The following is a 17,461-nucleotide window of genomic DNA, read 5'->3' as shown; positions in this document are numbered from 1 at the left end:
TTCCGTTTGGCGGGCCTCGGGGGAGGGCGGGCTCAACGCGGAGCCCAGCGAATTCCGGTTGGTACCCGGTTTTCTCTTGTTGCCTCACTACCGGTCCTCGCCCTCCAGCCGCGTGGGAAAGTCGCGTGTGGACCGCGACCCCGCCTACCCGTCAGAAGCAGTGAGAACGGAAGTGCGAGTCGGTTGGAGTTCCTAGTTCAGAGCGAGAGACAAAGTGTTCAGCTCCCCTGTTCTTCCCGACTGGCCCCAGGCAGAGACCGAGCCCTGAACGCCGGGACTCCTCCTGAGCCTGCAGCTCGGGCGGGGTGTTAACTCGGGCCAAGGCAGGACGGGCGGGGGTGGGGGGGGAGGAGTCGGGGGCAGGGGAAGCTGGCCGCTAACGGCTCGGGTAGATACACTGGCTGCTCCCCAGGGACCAGTGGAAACGTAACCTGTTGTTTGTTTTCTCTGTAGCTGCTTTTCCCCTGCTCAGCCTCTTAGGGTTTCCCGGGAGGCCACTGCTCTGTTTTCAAAAATTCATGGTCCATCTGCCCGCCGGGTAACCCGTAACCATTTTTTTCTTCCAGTTCACTATGCTCCGCGAATCTGACGTGTTGAGTCAAGATGAACTGCGAAAAAAGCTTTACCAGACTTTTAAGGATCGGGGTATACTGGACACGCTCAAGGTATCCGTTTTAGCCATATCTTTTACATAACTTTTACAAGTTAACCTGTAACACGCAGTCCAGATTTAAATACATTCAAGTCTTGGCTTTTAAAGTAAGCCATAGTTTGTATTGCTAAGTTACATTTTTATGTTCCTCTGTAACTCTTTGTAACGGAATACGGAAGTCTTTTTTTTTTTTAATTTTATTTTTTATAAACATATATTTTTTATCCCCAGGGGTACAGGTCTGTGAATCGCCAGGAAGTCTTAAAAATGGTTTCGAGTTTGAGTGGTCTTAAAAGAGCGTATTCAAATCATGGGCTTATTGGACTGATATTAAGGTGGTAGTGGGTAGCTTTGTAAACTGAACACATTCTAGTAAAGTTGGACTTGGTTTATAAATCTGGTTTTTAAGTCCTGAATTAATAAGTGGTTTTGTAACCGTACTCGCTTTTGAATAAAGGAAATAGACACCATATGGAAAACAGGAGGTGAACGATTTACCGGAGAATAATTTCGGGAATGCTCTTGCTTAAAATATATTGAAATGTATAAATATTTGGGCAGCAGATACTAGTACATATATGAACAGCAAAGAGTAGGATTAGCTCAAATGTTTTTATTACTGTATACATTTCAAAAGTATATTTTGTATTTGAAATGTCAAATTAAGGGGGCACCTGGGTGGCTCAGTCAGTTGAACCTCCAGCTCTTAGTTTCAGCTCCGGTCATGATCAGGGTTGTGGGCTCAGCCCACGTAACCAGCTCTGTGCTGGGGATGGGGCCTACTTAAGATTCCGTCTTTCCCCCTCCCTCTGCCCCTACCCTGCTCCTTCTCTTTAAAAGAAAGTGTTGAAGAAAAAGTGAGCTTTTAAAAAAATTTTTCTCTCTCCCATTGTCTTGGTAACTTAAATCTTGAGATTAATCTGAAAAAATATAGAAAAACATGGAGAAACATCATCGCTAATACAGCTACTAATTGACATAAGTGTCTTTTTTTTTTTTTTTTTTTTTTTTTTTGTTTTTTTTTTTTTTTTTTTTTTGACAGGGAGTAGGGGGAGAGGCAGGTAGAGAGCCCAACTCAGGGTTTGATCCCAGGACCCTGGGATGGTGACCTGAGCAGAAAGCAGAGGCTTTAACCCACTGAGCCACCCAGGTGCCCTCCCCCGCTTTTTTTTTAAAGTAGTCTCCATTCCCCAATGCAGAGCTCGAACCCGCAACCTGGAGACCAAGAGTCCCATGCTCCATTGAGTGAGCCAGCCAGACACCTCTCCTTTTTAATCTAATACTATATGGTGAACATTTTCCTGTGTCCTTCAGAGTTTTTTGAAATCCTCATTTTCAGTGGCACCAGGCTTGTCTTTGAATGTATGGGTGATTCATGTAGCGGTTCCCTGTTGAAGATTTACATTATACCCAGGCCGGCAAATTCCTTCATTTAATCTCTCACTTTTTGCCTAGTCTAGGTTAAGTGACATTACTGAACCAAAAGCCCGAGTTTTGTTTGTTTTAAGATTTTATCTATTTGACAGAGCAAGAGAGCACAAGCGGGGGAGCAGTAGAGGGAGAGGGAGAAGCAGGACCCTGGGATGATGGCCTGAGCCGAAGGCAGATGCTCAACCATCTGAGCCATCCAGGTGCCCCCTGAGATTTTTTTTCTTAGAGATTTTATTAGAGAGAGTGGGCGGGTGCCAGAGCAGGGGGAGGAGCAAAGGGAGTGGGAGAAGCAGATTCCCGGCTAAGCTCAGAGCTTTACTGGGTTCCATCCCAGGGACCTGAGATCATGACCCAAGCTGAAGTCAGATGCTTAACCGACTGAGCCACCCAAGGGCAGAGCTTTAAGGCTCTCGGCATATGGGTCTTGTTCTAGAAAGATTGTTAATAGTATATACTCCACCAGCAATTTAATAATGCTTATCTCTCCAGTGATATTATCGTGACATTTTTTTAAACATTGGAAAATCTTTACTATTCCATTGATTATTAATGAGGTTGCACACGTTTTCTGGCCATTGGTATGTTTTCTCTGGATTGGCAGTTGATGTTCCTTGCCCGTTCCCCCGCCCCAGTGGTGTTTTATTAATGTGTAAGATTTCTTTTAATAGGAACTTAATTTCTTTTCCAATTTTGCAGCCATACTTTATCTTGATATTCAGTTCTAATTTGGTTCTAAATAGTGATGTACATTTTTAATATGGTCAAATCTATTTTTTTTTTTTTTGCTGATTATTCTCCGTTCTCTAAAAGAACAAATACTCTTTATTTTTTAAAAAGGTTTTATTTATTTTTTTTCAGTTAACTCTGTAACCCACTTGGAATTAATTGTAGTGTACAGTGCACTAACAGGCTTTCTAATGTGGAATGATCCTTGGATTCCTGGCCATGGCATACTTTCTTTTACTGTGCTTCGGAATTAGATTTGAGAGTGTTTTATTTGTAGTCACAAATGATACTGATGTATCCTTATCCTTTTTAAGCTGTCCCTGTTTGGGTTTGGTATCAGGATTATATTACCTTGGTTCACTTTATTAACGTGTATCTTCTAGAGAAATACTGTTTCCTTTGCGTAGCTGGCTGTTCAGTTATGTTATCCCAGCTTTACCAGTGGCAAGACAGATTTTTACTTACTAAGTCTGAGCTAATTTGTGTTTTCTCAGTTCAGTGATGGTGGCCTGAGTGAGAGTTAATTTTAAAATTCATTGAGGGGTTGCCTGGGTGCCTCAGTGGGTAAGCCTCTGCCTTCAGCTCAGGTCATGATATCAGGGTCCTGGGGTCGAGTCCCACATCGGGCTCTCTGCTCAGCGGGGAGCCTGCTTCCCCCTCTCTCTCTGCCTGCCTCTCTGCCTACTTGGGATCTCTCTATGTCAAATGAGTAAATAAAATCTTTGGGGCGCCTGGGTGGCTCAGTGGGTTAAAGCCTCTGCCTTCGGCTCAGGTCATGATCTCAGGTTCCTGGGATCGAGCCCTACATCGGGATCTGTGCTCAATGGGGAGCCTGCTCCCCGCCCCCCCGTCTGCCTCTCTGCCTACTTGTGAACTCTCTCTCTGTCAAATAAATAAAATCTTAAAAAAAAATAAATTCATTGAAATTTTTAATGGCCTAATTAACATTCTATTTGGGTGTTTGCAAAGAATTTCTGGTGAAGTACAAAGTCTGGTATCTATTAAATGGAATTTATCAAGTCTTTCTCCTTATTTTGAGTCTACTCTTAATTTCGGAGAGAGTTGTGCTGAGGCTACACAAGTTTCTTCTCTTCCATTCCCCCCCCCCCCACAGTTACTGTACTTACTTCTATTTTAGGAACACTATTCTGAATCGATTTCCCTCTTCATATTGGCTGCTGGAGAGTCCCAGCCGGTTGTGGGATTCCTTCCAGCAAGTGATGGATGGCTTGCTTTTTGTGTTTGTTGAGGTGGGGATTCACCTGTAAGGTCCTTTGCTCTCCCCTCCCCCCTTACTTTCCTTTCTGCTTCTGTCACTCTTCTAAATTTTATCCTGTTTCAGTATTTGTTTGCAAGACACCCTAAGTCATTTTTATTAAGCTGAATCTAAGTATATTCTTTAGTTGTTACAAATTTAATTAAAGTATCTCTAAATTTTACTGGTGGAGAATGCTATAATTTCTCTCATTTTATTTCAGTTACGGAATTGTACTAGATGAGGCAGGGCATGCGTATTCTGTTAAGTGTAATTGTCTTTTTTTTTTTTTTAAACTAGGAGACGTTACAGATTTTTATTTATTTATTTGACAGACAGAGATCACAAGTAGGCAAAGAGGCAGGCAGAGAGAGAGAGAGAGAGAGACCGGAGGAAGCAGGCTCCCCGTTGAGCAGAGAGCCTGATGTGGGGCTCGATCCCAGGACCCTGAGATCATGACCTGAGCTGAAGGCAGAGGCTTAACCCACTGAGCCACCCAGGCACCCCAAGTAGGAGACTTTAGACCTATACTAGGGCCTATTCTATACTGGTAATTATGTACTGTTCTACCCTTGAGCTAAAGGATAGAAAAAAGTATAATAAGAACTCCATTTGTTTCTTGGCTTGTATTCTATTAACATGAACTCATTAGATATCATTTACTGCTGAACCCCATGAGTCTAGGCAGTGTATTCTTAAGCTCAGCCCAAATGTATGTTTTCAGATGATAAGCAAAATAGACTAGAACAAATACCCAGTAGTCGGAGTAATTTTGGGAATTTTGTTAAAACCCAGATGAATAATGTTAGTGTTACAACCTTGAGAAAATGACCCACTTTACACTATAATTTTCTCACTTATAAAATGTAAGAAAATTATTATACTTCAGTGTCTTGAGATGTAAATACTGTATGCAGAGTATATCTTAATATGTTTTGGGGTTTACTGATTTCTCTCTTGCATATATGATTTCCCTTTTGGGAACCCAGTTTTGTTTTGATCAATATGCCCAATATTTTCATATCCTTTAGTAGCCCACAGAGAGGTGAGAAGGTACAGAATTGTCTCCTGCACTTGATACCCTGGTGAAAAGCTGCTGAAATGGGCTCCTGGGGAAGTGAAGTTAGAGTATGCACGTGTTCTGGGAACCACAAGTTAACTTGGAAGTTGGTGAAAATGAGTTTTTTCCAGAAACTCAGTGGGCTGCTTGTGTTACAGGGTTATCTAAAGAGTCATTCCTAGCTTTTGGTCATGGGTTCAGAACCATTCTGGAAATAAAGATGCTAATTCATGTACAGATCTGTGTATCTCCAATGAAATAATCCCGCTGAAATTTTTTCCCTTTTTTCATGTTTTCTGTTTTTTTGAGCTAGACACAGCTCCGCAACCAGCTAATTCACCAATTGATGCACCCTGTGTTGAGTGGAGAACTGAAGCCCCGGTCCATTTCAGTGGAAGGGAGTGCCCTCTTAGTGGACGCTTCTAACTGTCTAGTAGCAGATCACTTAGAAAGATGTGGCTACGAGTATTCACGCTCTGTTTTCTTTCCGGAAAGTGGTTTGGCCAAAGAAAAGGTAAAGTTTTCCTTTTCTGTTTTTGAATTTTCTATTAACAGGTTTTTTTTCTGAGCTAACGGGAAGTGTCGTACCCTAGTGGCCTATTCCTTAGCGAGCGAGGTCCATTTCTCAGTTATCTTTGAATTCACATCATACATTCGATCACGTAACAAAGTAGAAGTACTAAAGTTGATTGTTACCAATTCTTGGAATCTCGATTAGTCTTTGGTAAAATTGTGATGTGTAGAATGACTGTTTTGGAGCTAGAATTGAGCTCCCATTCGGTGTTGTCTATTAAGACTCAGAGTCATCATTGATGTTGAATCTGTTGTAAGATTGTTACTGTACTAGTCACAGAGCGGGTGTTACCTGTATTACAGATGAGGAGCCAGCCTCCGGAGAGGCGAGGTACTTTGCTCAAGGTCACATGATTTGTAAATATCAATGCAGGGCCATAAATCTAGATCTCTAAAACGTGTTGTTCTTACTATGTTAAAGTCTCTTCAAATATTTCTGTTCCTTAGAATTACACAAGGGAAATGAGGGCTACAATAGTTTTTAAAAATCTATGGAATTCTTGGGGCGCCTGGGTGGTTCAGTGGGTTAAGCTTATGCCTTTGGCTCAGGTCATGATCTCAGGGTCCTGGGATCGAGCCCCGCATCAGGCTCTCTGCTCAGCAGGGAGCCTCCTTCCCCCTCTCTCTGCCTGCCTCTCTGCCTACTTATGATCTGTCAAATAAATCTTTAAAAAAAAATTAAAAATAAAAAATCTATGGAATTCTCAAATACTAAAACACCTATTTTTACCAATTTCCTAGTTGCTTAATGTTTAACAGTGATGGTCGAGAAATCTAGTCACACTTGATTATTTTATTTTACTTTTTAAAAGATTTATTTATTTGACAGAGATCACAAGTAGGTAGAGAGGCAGACAGAGAGAGGAAGGGAAGCAGGCTCCCTGCTGAGCAGAGAGCCCAATGCAGGGATCGATCCCAGGACCCTGGGATCATGACCCGAGCCGATGGCAGAGGCTTTAACCCACTGAGCCAGCCAGGTGCCCCAACACTTGATTATTTTAAAGACTGATACAGCTGACTGCCTATTTCTTTTAGTAGACTTAATTTTTTAAAGCAGTTGAGATTCAGAGCAAAGTTGAGCAGAAAGGAAAATATCCTATATGCTCCCTGCTCCCACACATGCACAGCCTCCCCTACTAGCAACATTTTTTATTATATACTTGATTTTCTTTTCTTTTTTTTTTTTTTAAGAGGGGAGTGGGAGGGAAGCCTGGGTGACTCAGTGGGTTAAGCATTTGCCTTTGGCTCAGGTCATGATCCCAGGGTCCTGGGATTGAGCCCTGCATCAGGCTTCCTGCTCAGTGGAGAGCCTGCATCTCCCTCTGCCTGCTTGTGTTCTCTCTCTGTCAAATAAATAAATAAAATCTTTACCCCCCCCCCAAAAAAAATAAATAGGGAGGTGGGGAGGAGAGGTGGGGAGGAGCACAAAGGAAAAGAGACAATCTTAAACAGGCTCCATGCCCATTGTGGAGCCCTCAGCAGGACTCGATCTCCCGACCCTGAGATCATGGCCTGAGCTGAAATCATGAGGCAGATGCTTAACCAACTGAGTCACCCAGGTGCCCCCATTATATACATTTTTTTTTTAAGATTTTATTTATTTATTTGACAGAGATCACAAGTAGGCAGAGAGGTAGGCAGAGAGAGAGGAGGAAGCAGGCTCCCTGCTGAGCAGAGGGCCCGATGTGGGGCTGGATCCCAGGACCCTGAGATCACGACCTGAGCCGAAGGCAGAGGCTTAACCCACTGAGCCACCCAGGCGCCCCCATTATATACATTTTTGCCATAGAATCTACATTGTCACATCTTATTACCTAAAGTCTATGGTTTATTTTTATTTATTTTTTAAAAGGTTTATTTGAGAGTGAGAGCAACAGGGAGCAGGAGGAGGGGTAGAAAGAAAAGCAGACTCCCTGCTTCGCAGGCAGCCTGACTTGGGCTTGATCCCAGGCTCCAGAACCATGACCTGAGCTGAAGGCAGATGCTTAACTGCCTGAGCTACCCAGACACCCCTAAAGTCCGTAGTTTAACTCTTGGTGTTGTTTCTCTATTTTTGTTCTTTATCTTGTCTATAATTGACTAAAAGTTCATATTCAGATGTTTTAAGAAAATAAGAACAATGTTAGTATATGAAAATTCAAATATGCTGTATTTATTTAACAACCGAATTTTATTAGTCGACATTAGGAGTTCTTATTTGGTCCATCAGTCTTTTAAGTTTTGTTTGTTTAAAGTAAGGTCTAAGCCCAAATGGGGGCTTGAACTCAGGACTTCACGATCAAGAGTCCTATGTTCTACTGACTGAGCCAGCCAGGCACCCCTGAGTTTCCAGTTACGTTTCACAATTTTGCTTATTGCATGAGTAATAGTCAGTTACACAGTTGTTACAGCAGTAGTTAATCTGGTTCACATACTTAAAGGTTCTACTCTAAAATGCTGTGCAGAGGGGCGCCTGGGTGGCTCAGTGGGTTAAGCCTCTGCCTTCGGCTCAGGTCATGATCTCAGGGTCCTGGGATCGAGCCCCACATCGGGCTCTCTGCTCAGCAGGGAACCTGCTTCCCCCTTTCTATCTGCCTGCCTTTCCGCCTACTTGTGATCTCTGTCTGTCAAATAAATAAAGAAAATCTTAAAAAAAAAAAATGCTGTGCAGAATATTTTCTATAAAGGAAAACCACTTGAAAACCTATCCATGTTCTCAGGGTAAACCTAGTAAATGATGAATATTGTAGTAGAAATATATATTAAGAACAGCCCCCCAACGGGTACCTGGGTGCCTCAGTTGGTATCTGCCTTCAGCTCAGGTCATGATCCTGGAGTCCCAGGATGGGGCCCCAGCATTGAGCTCCCTGCTCAGTGGGGAGTCTCCTTATCCCTCTGCCCCTCACCCTGCTTGCTCTCTGGCTCTCTCTCAAGTAAATAAACAAAACCTTTAAAAAAAACAAATAGCCACCCAAAATGTTTAAGACTATTTTAGGTATGCTTTAGTTATTCATTCTGGAAATGACAGTAAAAGTTTATTTATATTTTGAAGCAGTAATACTTTAAAAACTTAACTGCATTTGAAAGACCCTGGAATTCACACATGTATTCACTGGCTCACTTGTTAGAGTGTTTGTAATCTGTAAGGCATTAACCATTTAGACATATTAGACCTATTGTCTTCAGTGTGTAATAGTTGGAGGTTAATTATGTGATCAAGAAAAATATTTTATCCTTGTGACTTCAATATGTTATCAATAGTATAAGAAAGTGCTTCAGTTTTATTTTAGCATGATCAAAATATTTTTTAATTTGGTCTGAACTATGATTCTTCAGAAATATCCTAGTTTATCATTTCTAACTTTTCTTTTCCTTAAGGTATTTACTATGGAAGATCTATTACAACTCATTAAAATCAACCCTGAATCCAGTCTCTACAAATCACTGGTAGGATTGTTTAGTTTTTATAACCTGCTTTGGTCTGTTAATTGTAACTGAACAGTTGAATAAAGATAAAATTTTTTCTTTTAACAGATTTCAGGATTTGATAAAGAAAACAAAGGTAGGAGCCTTCATCTTTGTAGAAAATAGCAGCATTTTTGTCATGTACTTTTTCCTGTAAAACTATGAAAGTAATAATATTGAGGGGTATGAGTAGGGAATTTAATATGAATTTGAGTTTCCATGCTGTGACAGTACCTTACCTTCTTACCTAATATTTTTAAAAGATTTTATTTAAGTAATTTCTACACCCAACGTGGAGCTGAAATCATGACCCTAAGATCAGGAGTCACACGCCCCACTGACTGAGCCAGCCAGCCACCCCAATACCTTACCTTTTAAATAGAACAGTTCATCTATTTTGACAGACGTCAATCACTTCCCTAAATTCCACTCTTCTTAATTGCCCTTAGATACCAAAAAACCCCCAAAACTATATATAGAGTTGATAGAACCCTAGAAATGATGTGAAAGCTGCATTTTGTAAAGATACCCACTGTTGGGAACATTTCCACACACACAAACTAACGATTTTAAGGCTAGGTGTCTTTAGTCTAGATCTCCCCCTCAAGTACAGTTCCTAGATTCTTAATATTTGCTTAAAGAATGAAGTATTGGGTCAGTATAAGTGTTACATATATACTTTTTATTAAGTGTTTATATGAGCCTGATAAATTGCTTTATTCTTGGGCTTGATATTAACCTTCATAGAGTCCATAACATGCCAGACCATGAGCTAGACTAGACGATAGACGTTGTGGCATGAAGTTAAGCTGGTAACTTGGATGAAATGCATACTCTTTAGGTCTGTTGTAAATAATCTGTAATATTACATAGTGGCCCTTTTGTGTTGGTGAGCTCCAGGATTTTGTCTGTTGCCAGTATTGCCACCATCCCCAGTAGGGCATTCACTGAGAACTTAACTTTCATCAAACATTTGAGTATTTAGTTTCTGCCAGCCATTAGTCTATGACTTAATTGCCTCGTCTCTTGGGAGTAATGTTAGCAGAGGACGAGTAAATCAGATCACAGGACATTCTGGAGTGCCTGCAAAGTAGGTCATCCATACTGAGCTTTGGTATGGCGAGCGATCCTATATTTGGTATTCCAAGACGGGACTGTCCAGTGTCAATTTCCTGTAGTGATGGGGGGAGCACCTGTGTCTCTGCTGTCTGATATGGTTGCCGCCAGCCATGTGTGGCTGTTAAACATTTGAAATGTGGCTAGTGTAACTGAAGAATTGAATCTTAAGTTTAAATAGCCACACACGAATAGTGCTTATCCTATTGTCCAGGGCACGAAGATCTAAGGGATATAGCATTTATCTGTACCTTTACTCTCCTTTCAGAAGGAAACTCAGGGCCTAAAGGGATATTAGGAAATAATCCACTTGTTACAGGTATTTCATATTCTCTTGAAAAATAGTTTTTCACCTTTATACACTGTCAAAATGCTTCTGGTTTGGAAAGACATGTGGTTAAAAGCTCTTCCCGGGTTCACCCAGCCTCCTAGTATAGGTTCTGAATTTCAGAAAAACTGCATAGTAGACATGTCAGGCATCCTCATGTCAAAATTTAAAATTTGGGTAGAACTCATTGCTGACACTAAAATAGCTATTGTTAAAATGAAATAATTTAAAAAATTTGTGGCTTCCAGTTAAGAAAATGAGAACATAGAAGACGCATAGGAAGATATTTTGTGTCTGTTGTTTAGGCCCTAGCAGAGACCTGTATATAGTTTTATTTTACTCTCTCTTTCAAGGGTGCTGGGTTGTTGAATGGCTGTAGTACTTTCCCCCTAGATTACACTTACCCATCCTTTCCATCCCCAACTTCTCAGAGATACTAATGCCGAGAAAAAAGCTGTGTAGAGAATTTGGGTGAGACAGAAAATTTAAACATTGGCTCTTTATTTTCTGGAACTTAAAATCTTTACCTGTGATGGGTAACACAGTAGCTACATATATCAGCGGGATGGAACAGTGAGCCCAGAAATTAGTCTACACAAATACAGTTGACCCTTGGACAACACAGGGGTTAGGGGCTCTGACCCCCCCCCCCCACCAGGGCCGCTGCACAGTCCCAAATCCACTAGAATTGTTGACTCCCCCAAAACAAACAGCCTGCTGTTGACTGGAACCCTTACTGATAAACTGTCAACACATATTTCGTGTGTTAAATATATGATATACCATACTCTCAAAGTAAGCTAGAGAAAAACATCATTAAGAATCAAAGAGAAAATACATTAGCAGTACTGACCTATATTGATTGAAAAAAAATCCCCATATAAAACCCGTGTTAAGGGTCAACTATATAGTCAACTGATTTTTGATAAAGGGTGAAGGTATTTCTTTTTTTTTTTTTTAATATTTTGTTTATTTGATAGATCACAAGTAGGCAGAGAAGCAGGCAGAGAGAGAGGAAGGGAAGCAGGCTCCCTGCTGAGCAGAGAGCCCAATGCGGGGCTCGATCCCAGGACCCTGAGACCATGACCTGAGCCGAAGGCAGAGGCTTAACCCATTGAGCCACCCAGGTGCCCAGGTGAAGGTATTTCAAGGGCGGAATGATGTCTCTTCCATACGTGGTGCTGGAACCGTTGGACACTCATACACAAAAACGAACCTAGACACAGACCTTCTATCTTAGATTTAAAATAAATGGTAGATCTAATTTTAAGTATCAAACTATTAAACTCATGTTAGAAAACATTAAAAAATGTATGTGACCTTCAGTTTGGTGATGAGATAGAATATTAAAAGCATATATATGAAGAAAAAAAAGGACCAGTTAGACTCTATTAAAATCAAAAACATCTGCTCTGAAAGACAAGGAGCATGGAAAGACAAGCCCAGGACTGGGAGAAGATATTTGCAAAGGCCGCCTCTCCTAAAAGACATATCAAAAATATACAAAGAAGTCTTAAAGAGACAACACGGTTTAAAAATAGGTAAAGGATCTGAACAGACAAGTCACCAAAGAAGATCTAGAGATGGCAAGTAAGCATACAAAAAGATGTTCAATGGCACTTGTTATCAGGGCAGTGTAGATTAAAACAACAAAGAGATCTCCCCATGCCCCTGTTAGAATGGCAGAAATCCAGACCTTACAGCACAAGATGTTGGTGAGGATGCGGAGCCACAGGAACTCCCATTCATTGATAGTGTCACTGCAAAATGCTGTAGGCATTTGGGGAGATCGGTGGTTTCTCACAAAGCTAAACCTAGTCTTGCCATACCATCCGACAGTGATGCTCCTAGTTGTTTACCCAGCTGGTTGAAAAACTTAGGGCCACATAGATCCCCAGACAGAAATGTTTTTATAGCAGCTTTATCATAATTGCCAGAAATCGGGAGCAGCCAAATTGTTCTTAAGTAGGTGAATGGGTAAACAAGCTGTGGTACATCCAGACATTGGAATACTGTTGGGCTCAAAGGAATGAATTGTCAATCCATGCCAAAACAAAAGCTGGGGCACCTGGGTGGTGCGGCTGGTTAAGCTTCTGACTCTTGGTTTTGCCTCCGGTCGTGATGTCAGGGTCCGGGATCGAGCCCTGCGTCAGGCTCCTTGCTCAATGGGGAGCCTGCTTTTCCCTCTCCCTCTCCCCGTCCCCTCTGCTTGTTCTTGGGCTATCAAATAAAGTCTTAAAAAGTTGAGGGGAAAAAAAAAAAAAAGGCAAAACTATAGAGCTGGTCAGTGGGTTGGTGGTTGCCAGGGATTTGGACGGAAGGGGTGTAGGAGGTTGGATAGGTGAAGCATAGGGGATTTTTTAGGGTCCTGAAGGTATTTTGTAGGATACTGTAATGGTAGGATATATAGCTCTAGATATTGATCAAAGCCTGTAGAACTTTATAGTACAAAGGGTGAACCTTAATGTATAAAGTTTTAGGAGGTCAGGTGATCCCAGGATGGACTGCAGACTGTGACCAAACCAGCTAATAACCTCACCGGAGGGGATGGCGAAAAAAAAGAACCTGAGCTTGACCGGCTTTGGAAATGAAACCGTGAGGCTAAAAGCAAATGAAACTGTATATAGGCACCATGTTCAGGGTGATGGTTATTTCTCATGGAGGTGCTGGTTAACAGTTTGAAAACCATTGTACATGTGTGCTGGAACCACACAGTTAACCAGATGGGTAGTAGAGGGGGAGCGCCGAGTTGCTCAGCATTTGGAGAGTGCAGCTTCACGGATCAGTGAGTGGAAGAGACTGGAATGATCCGTGTGGGAATGGATTTGTTGGAGCCCTCAGGATAAGCTCAAGTTTAGCTTAATATAGATGCAGAGGATATACAGAGGTATTTACAGATGTGTGTCCACACAGGTTAGTGGAACACTGAGATTTCCTTATTCTGGAGGCTGAGAGGGCCTAGAGGCCTAGGCCCATTCGGAGCACTAAGATTTTGATTCCAATACCATTCTGTAATAAGAGGAGCCAAGGCTGCCGGGAGCAATGGCTGATTCCAGGACTGGGGCAGAGAGTGTACAAAATGAGCCTGGATCTTTTATAGTGCTAGATGAAAGGGCTTAATTTAAAAAAAAAAAAATCCACCATGAAAGACCTTCCAAAGGCCAAAGTTAGAACAAATGGAGCAACAAAATAAAATACTGGATTATACAAAAATGTTACATAATCACAGAGGAGTTGAAATACAATGTGTAAAATACCCCTGGGTCCATACCGATGTAGATGAATGCTTGAATAAATGAGAGTAGAGAATTGCTTCTTAGAGGGGATATATATATCGGGGAGGGGAGGGGGGAAGTGAACTAATTAGGGGCCCTTGAATAGTACTACGCAACTGGGAAAAGGTGACCATTCTTCACCTAGAACGAGTGAGAGGGAAGAGCACACCTTAGAAGATTATCTACTGCAGGATCTCGGAGAACATTTCTGCATTATGCCTGCCTTTTCCATAAAGGCAGAGCAGACACCCTGAGCATAATAGTAGCAGGAAGGTGTGGGGAGAGGACAGGAGGACTGGGAGGAAAAGGTCCGGAGATTAGTGGATGAGCCCAAGAGGAACTGCAAGCAACGGCTATGAAAGAACAGATGTCGGTCACATTAGAGGAAGTGAGAAACTAGATTTTAAAACATCTTCAGAAAAGGGTAATAACAAAAAGGCCTTTAACTTGGCTGATAAAGAAGCTAAGTCCTTCCAGCTGTCTTAAGGAACAAAAAACTTCTAAATGTATACTCATGGTTAAAAAAAAAAAAAATTTCAAACTATTCAGAAAAGTATCAAGTGAAAGAAAAGTGGAAATTGCCGCCCGTGTTCTGTAATCTCCCTTTCCACTGATACATAGAATGAGTAGTTCATCCTGCCAGAATTTTGGTTATGAATGTGGTAGTCTGTGTGATTAAAACACACACATAATCATGAATGGGATCGTATTATCCTGTTTGGCAATTTGCTTTATTCACTAACACTTCTTTGTATATTCAGACTAATTATTTTTATTTTCATTTGTTTTAAGACTTTATTTATTTATTTGACAGCGATCACAACTAGGCAGAGAGGCAGGTAGAGAGAGAGGAGGAAGCAGGACCCCCCACGGAGCAGAGAGCCCGATGCGGAGCTCGATCGCAGGACCCTGGAATCACGACCCTTGCCGAAGGCAGAGGCTTTAACCCACTGAGCCACCCAGGTGCCCCAGATTAATTATCTTTAAAGAACATATTTAACCCCTATTGGTGGAGATTTTATTGTTTATTGTTTTGCCACTGGAAGCAGTCGGTGTGTACAGCACAGTGTTTGTGCGCCTCTGTAAGTACAGCTGTGTAAACTTAGGAAAGTGGAATGATGAGGTCAAAGGGCATGTGCATTTGAGCATATACAGACCCCGACAAAATTCCCTCCCAAGCGAACGAGCCTGTCTATTTCCCCATTTCCTTGTTTGGAAGAAGTTGACTTCAACCCTCACGGATGGTTGAGAGGTTCAGGAGTTCAGTGGGGGATGTCACTGCACATGTGGTAGAAAATAGCAAGACAACTAGAATTGGAGCCCGCAGGTGGGACTGAAGTGCTGCATCCTCAGGGTCAGACTTGAGCAGATGGGTTGCTTCTTCCGGATGAGCAAAGGAAGTGGTTTTTGAGACTAAATCTAGTGGTGAAGATGCCATGAAGGTTGTTGAAATGACAACAAAGGGCTTACATTATTACATAAATGTAGTGCCAGGTTTCGAGAGGATTGACTCCAATTTTGAAAGCGGTTCTATTTTGAGTAAATCATGTGCTACAGAGAACTCGTGAAAGGAAGGGTCAGTGTGGCTGACTTCAGTGTTGTCTGGCTGTTGGCCACAGCCACCCCACCTCCAGCAACCACCACCCTGATCGGTTCCAAGGCAAGATCCTCTCTACCAGCCAGACCGTGTGTGACTGGCCGAAAGCTCAAATGATGGCTAGCATTTTTTAGCAGTATTTTAAAATTAAGATAAGTATGTTGCTTTTTTTAGACATAATGAATGCTATTGCACACTTAGCAGACTCGAGTATAGTGGGAATATTACTTCTGTATGTACTGGGAAACATTCATTAGACTTAATTCATTGTGATACTCACTGTATTGCACTGGTCTGGAACTGAAATTGCAGGATCACGAAGGTATTCCTGTTTGTTTTTAATGGATGTGCCCCACTTAATTTAAAGCCATAATTGATGAATCCAGCAGCATTATGGACAATGCAATCATGAACATTATTTTATGTGTGTATATATATGTATACACACACATATACTCACGTGTATATATGTTTATATGTATATATATACACACACACATTTTTCAACAAAAATGTATTTGTATAATAATACAAAATGCAGAAATTACAGCTTGGTGAAACCATCAAAAAATAAATGTACCCAGGAAATACCTCCCAGTATAAGAAATAGAACAATGCCAGCATCCCAGAAGCCTCTCTTGTATTCTTCCCAATCACTACGCTTTCCCAGTTTCCCAGTCTTCACTGCTATTCTGCTATCTAGCACCGTAGATTGTTAATTCCTGTTTTTAGACTTTATATGCATGGGCTCCTGCAGTATGTCATGAGTATGACTTCTTTCTTTTAGCGTTATGACGTTGATTCAGACTACTTTAGCACTGGTTTGTTCATATTAATTGCTATGTATTATTTCATTGCCTGAGTATACTGTTATTTTTTTATTCAATTATTAATGTAATGGTATATTAGTTTCAGGTGTACAGTGTGATGATTCAACAATTCTGTATATTTCTCAGTACTAATTGTAACAAGTATACTCTTAATCCCCTTTGTTTCACTTATCTCCCCACCCACCTCCTCTCTGGCAACCATTAGTTCTCTGTATTTGAATCTGTCTCTTTTTCCTTTGTTTTTCCACTTATTTCTTAAATTCTACATGCAAATGAAGTCATATGATAATTGTTTCTCTGACGTTTCACTTAGTATTATACCCTGTACGTCCATGTTATTGCAAACGGTAAGATTTCATTCTTTTTGATGTCTGAGTGACAATTCCGTTGTGTGCCTATCTTTATCCATTCATCTATCGAGGGGCGCCTGGGTGGCTCAGTGCGTTAAAGCCTCTGGCTCAGGTCCTGATCTCAGGGTCCTGGGATCAAGCCCCGCATCAGGCTCTCTGCTCAGCAGGGGGCCTGCTTCTCCCTCACTCTCTGTCTGCCTCTCTGCCTACTTGTGATCTCTGTCAAATAAATAAATAAAATCTTAAAAAAAAAAAAAGCCACTTGAGTGTTTCTGTATCTTGCTTGTTGTAAATAAAGCTGCAGTAAACAAAGGGGTGCGTAGATCTTTTCAAAGTAGTGCTTTTGTCTGCTTTGGGTAAATACCAGTACTGGAATTACTGGATCATATGGTGATTCTGTTTCTGATTTTTTGAGGAGCTGCCATACTATTTCCCACAGTGGCTGCACCCATTTGCATTTGCACCAGCAGTGCACTAGGGTTCCCTTTTCTCCACATTCTTGCCAACACTTGTTGTTTCTTGTGCTGTTGCTTTTAGCCATTCGGAGAGGTGTGCGGTGAGAGCTCCCTGTGGCTTTGTTCGCATGTCCCTGATGATGAGTGACGCGGAGCATCTCTTCATGTGTCTGTTGGCATCTGGATGGTTTAGGAAAGATGTGTATTCACGTCCTCTGCCCATTTATTTATCAGATCGTTCTGTTGTGTTGAATTGTGTAAGTCCTTTATAGATTTTGGACTTTAATCCCTTTTGGGGTGTATCATTTGCAAGGGTTTTCTGCCATTCGGCAGGTTGCCCTTTTGTTTTGTTGATGGTTTCCTTTGCTG

General features: G+C 41.5%; 1 protein-coding gene across 7 annotated transcripts in view; it reads left to right on the top strand.

Moving 5' to 3' along the window:
- The first annotated feature begins 63 nt into the window (after positions 1 to 63).
- The window catches only part of OFD1 (OFD1 centriole and centriolar satellite protein), a 46,907-nt gene continuing 29,509 nt past the window's right edge, over positions 64 to 17,461 (top strand). The window contains exons 1-5 of one of the 7 annotated variants that reach the window (XM_032880167.1): positions 64 to 160; positions 567 to 665; positions 5,438 to 5,638; positions 9,055 to 9,123; positions 9,211 to 9,238. In XM_032880167.1, coding sequence (XP_032736058.1) covers positions 573 to 665; positions 5,438 to 5,638; positions 9,055 to 9,123; positions 9,211 to 9,238 — 391 coding nt within the window. In that variant the 5' untranslated portion in view covers positions 64 to 160; positions 567 to 572. The other 6 variants (XM_032880168.1, XM_032880166.1, XM_032880169.1 and 3 more) reach the window with 6 other exon arrangements.

This window comes from Lontra canadensis, unplaced genomic scaffold (assembly GCF_010015895.1).
Source record: "Lontra canadensis isolate GAN:19392208 unplaced genomic scaffold, GSC_riverotter_1.0 scaffold68, whole genome shotgun sequence".
NCBI classification, from domain to species: Eukaryota; Metazoa; Chordata; class Mammalia; order Carnivora; family Mustelidae; genus Lontra; species Lontra canadensis.
This window is presented reverse-complemented; position numbering and strand designations above follow the sequence as displayed.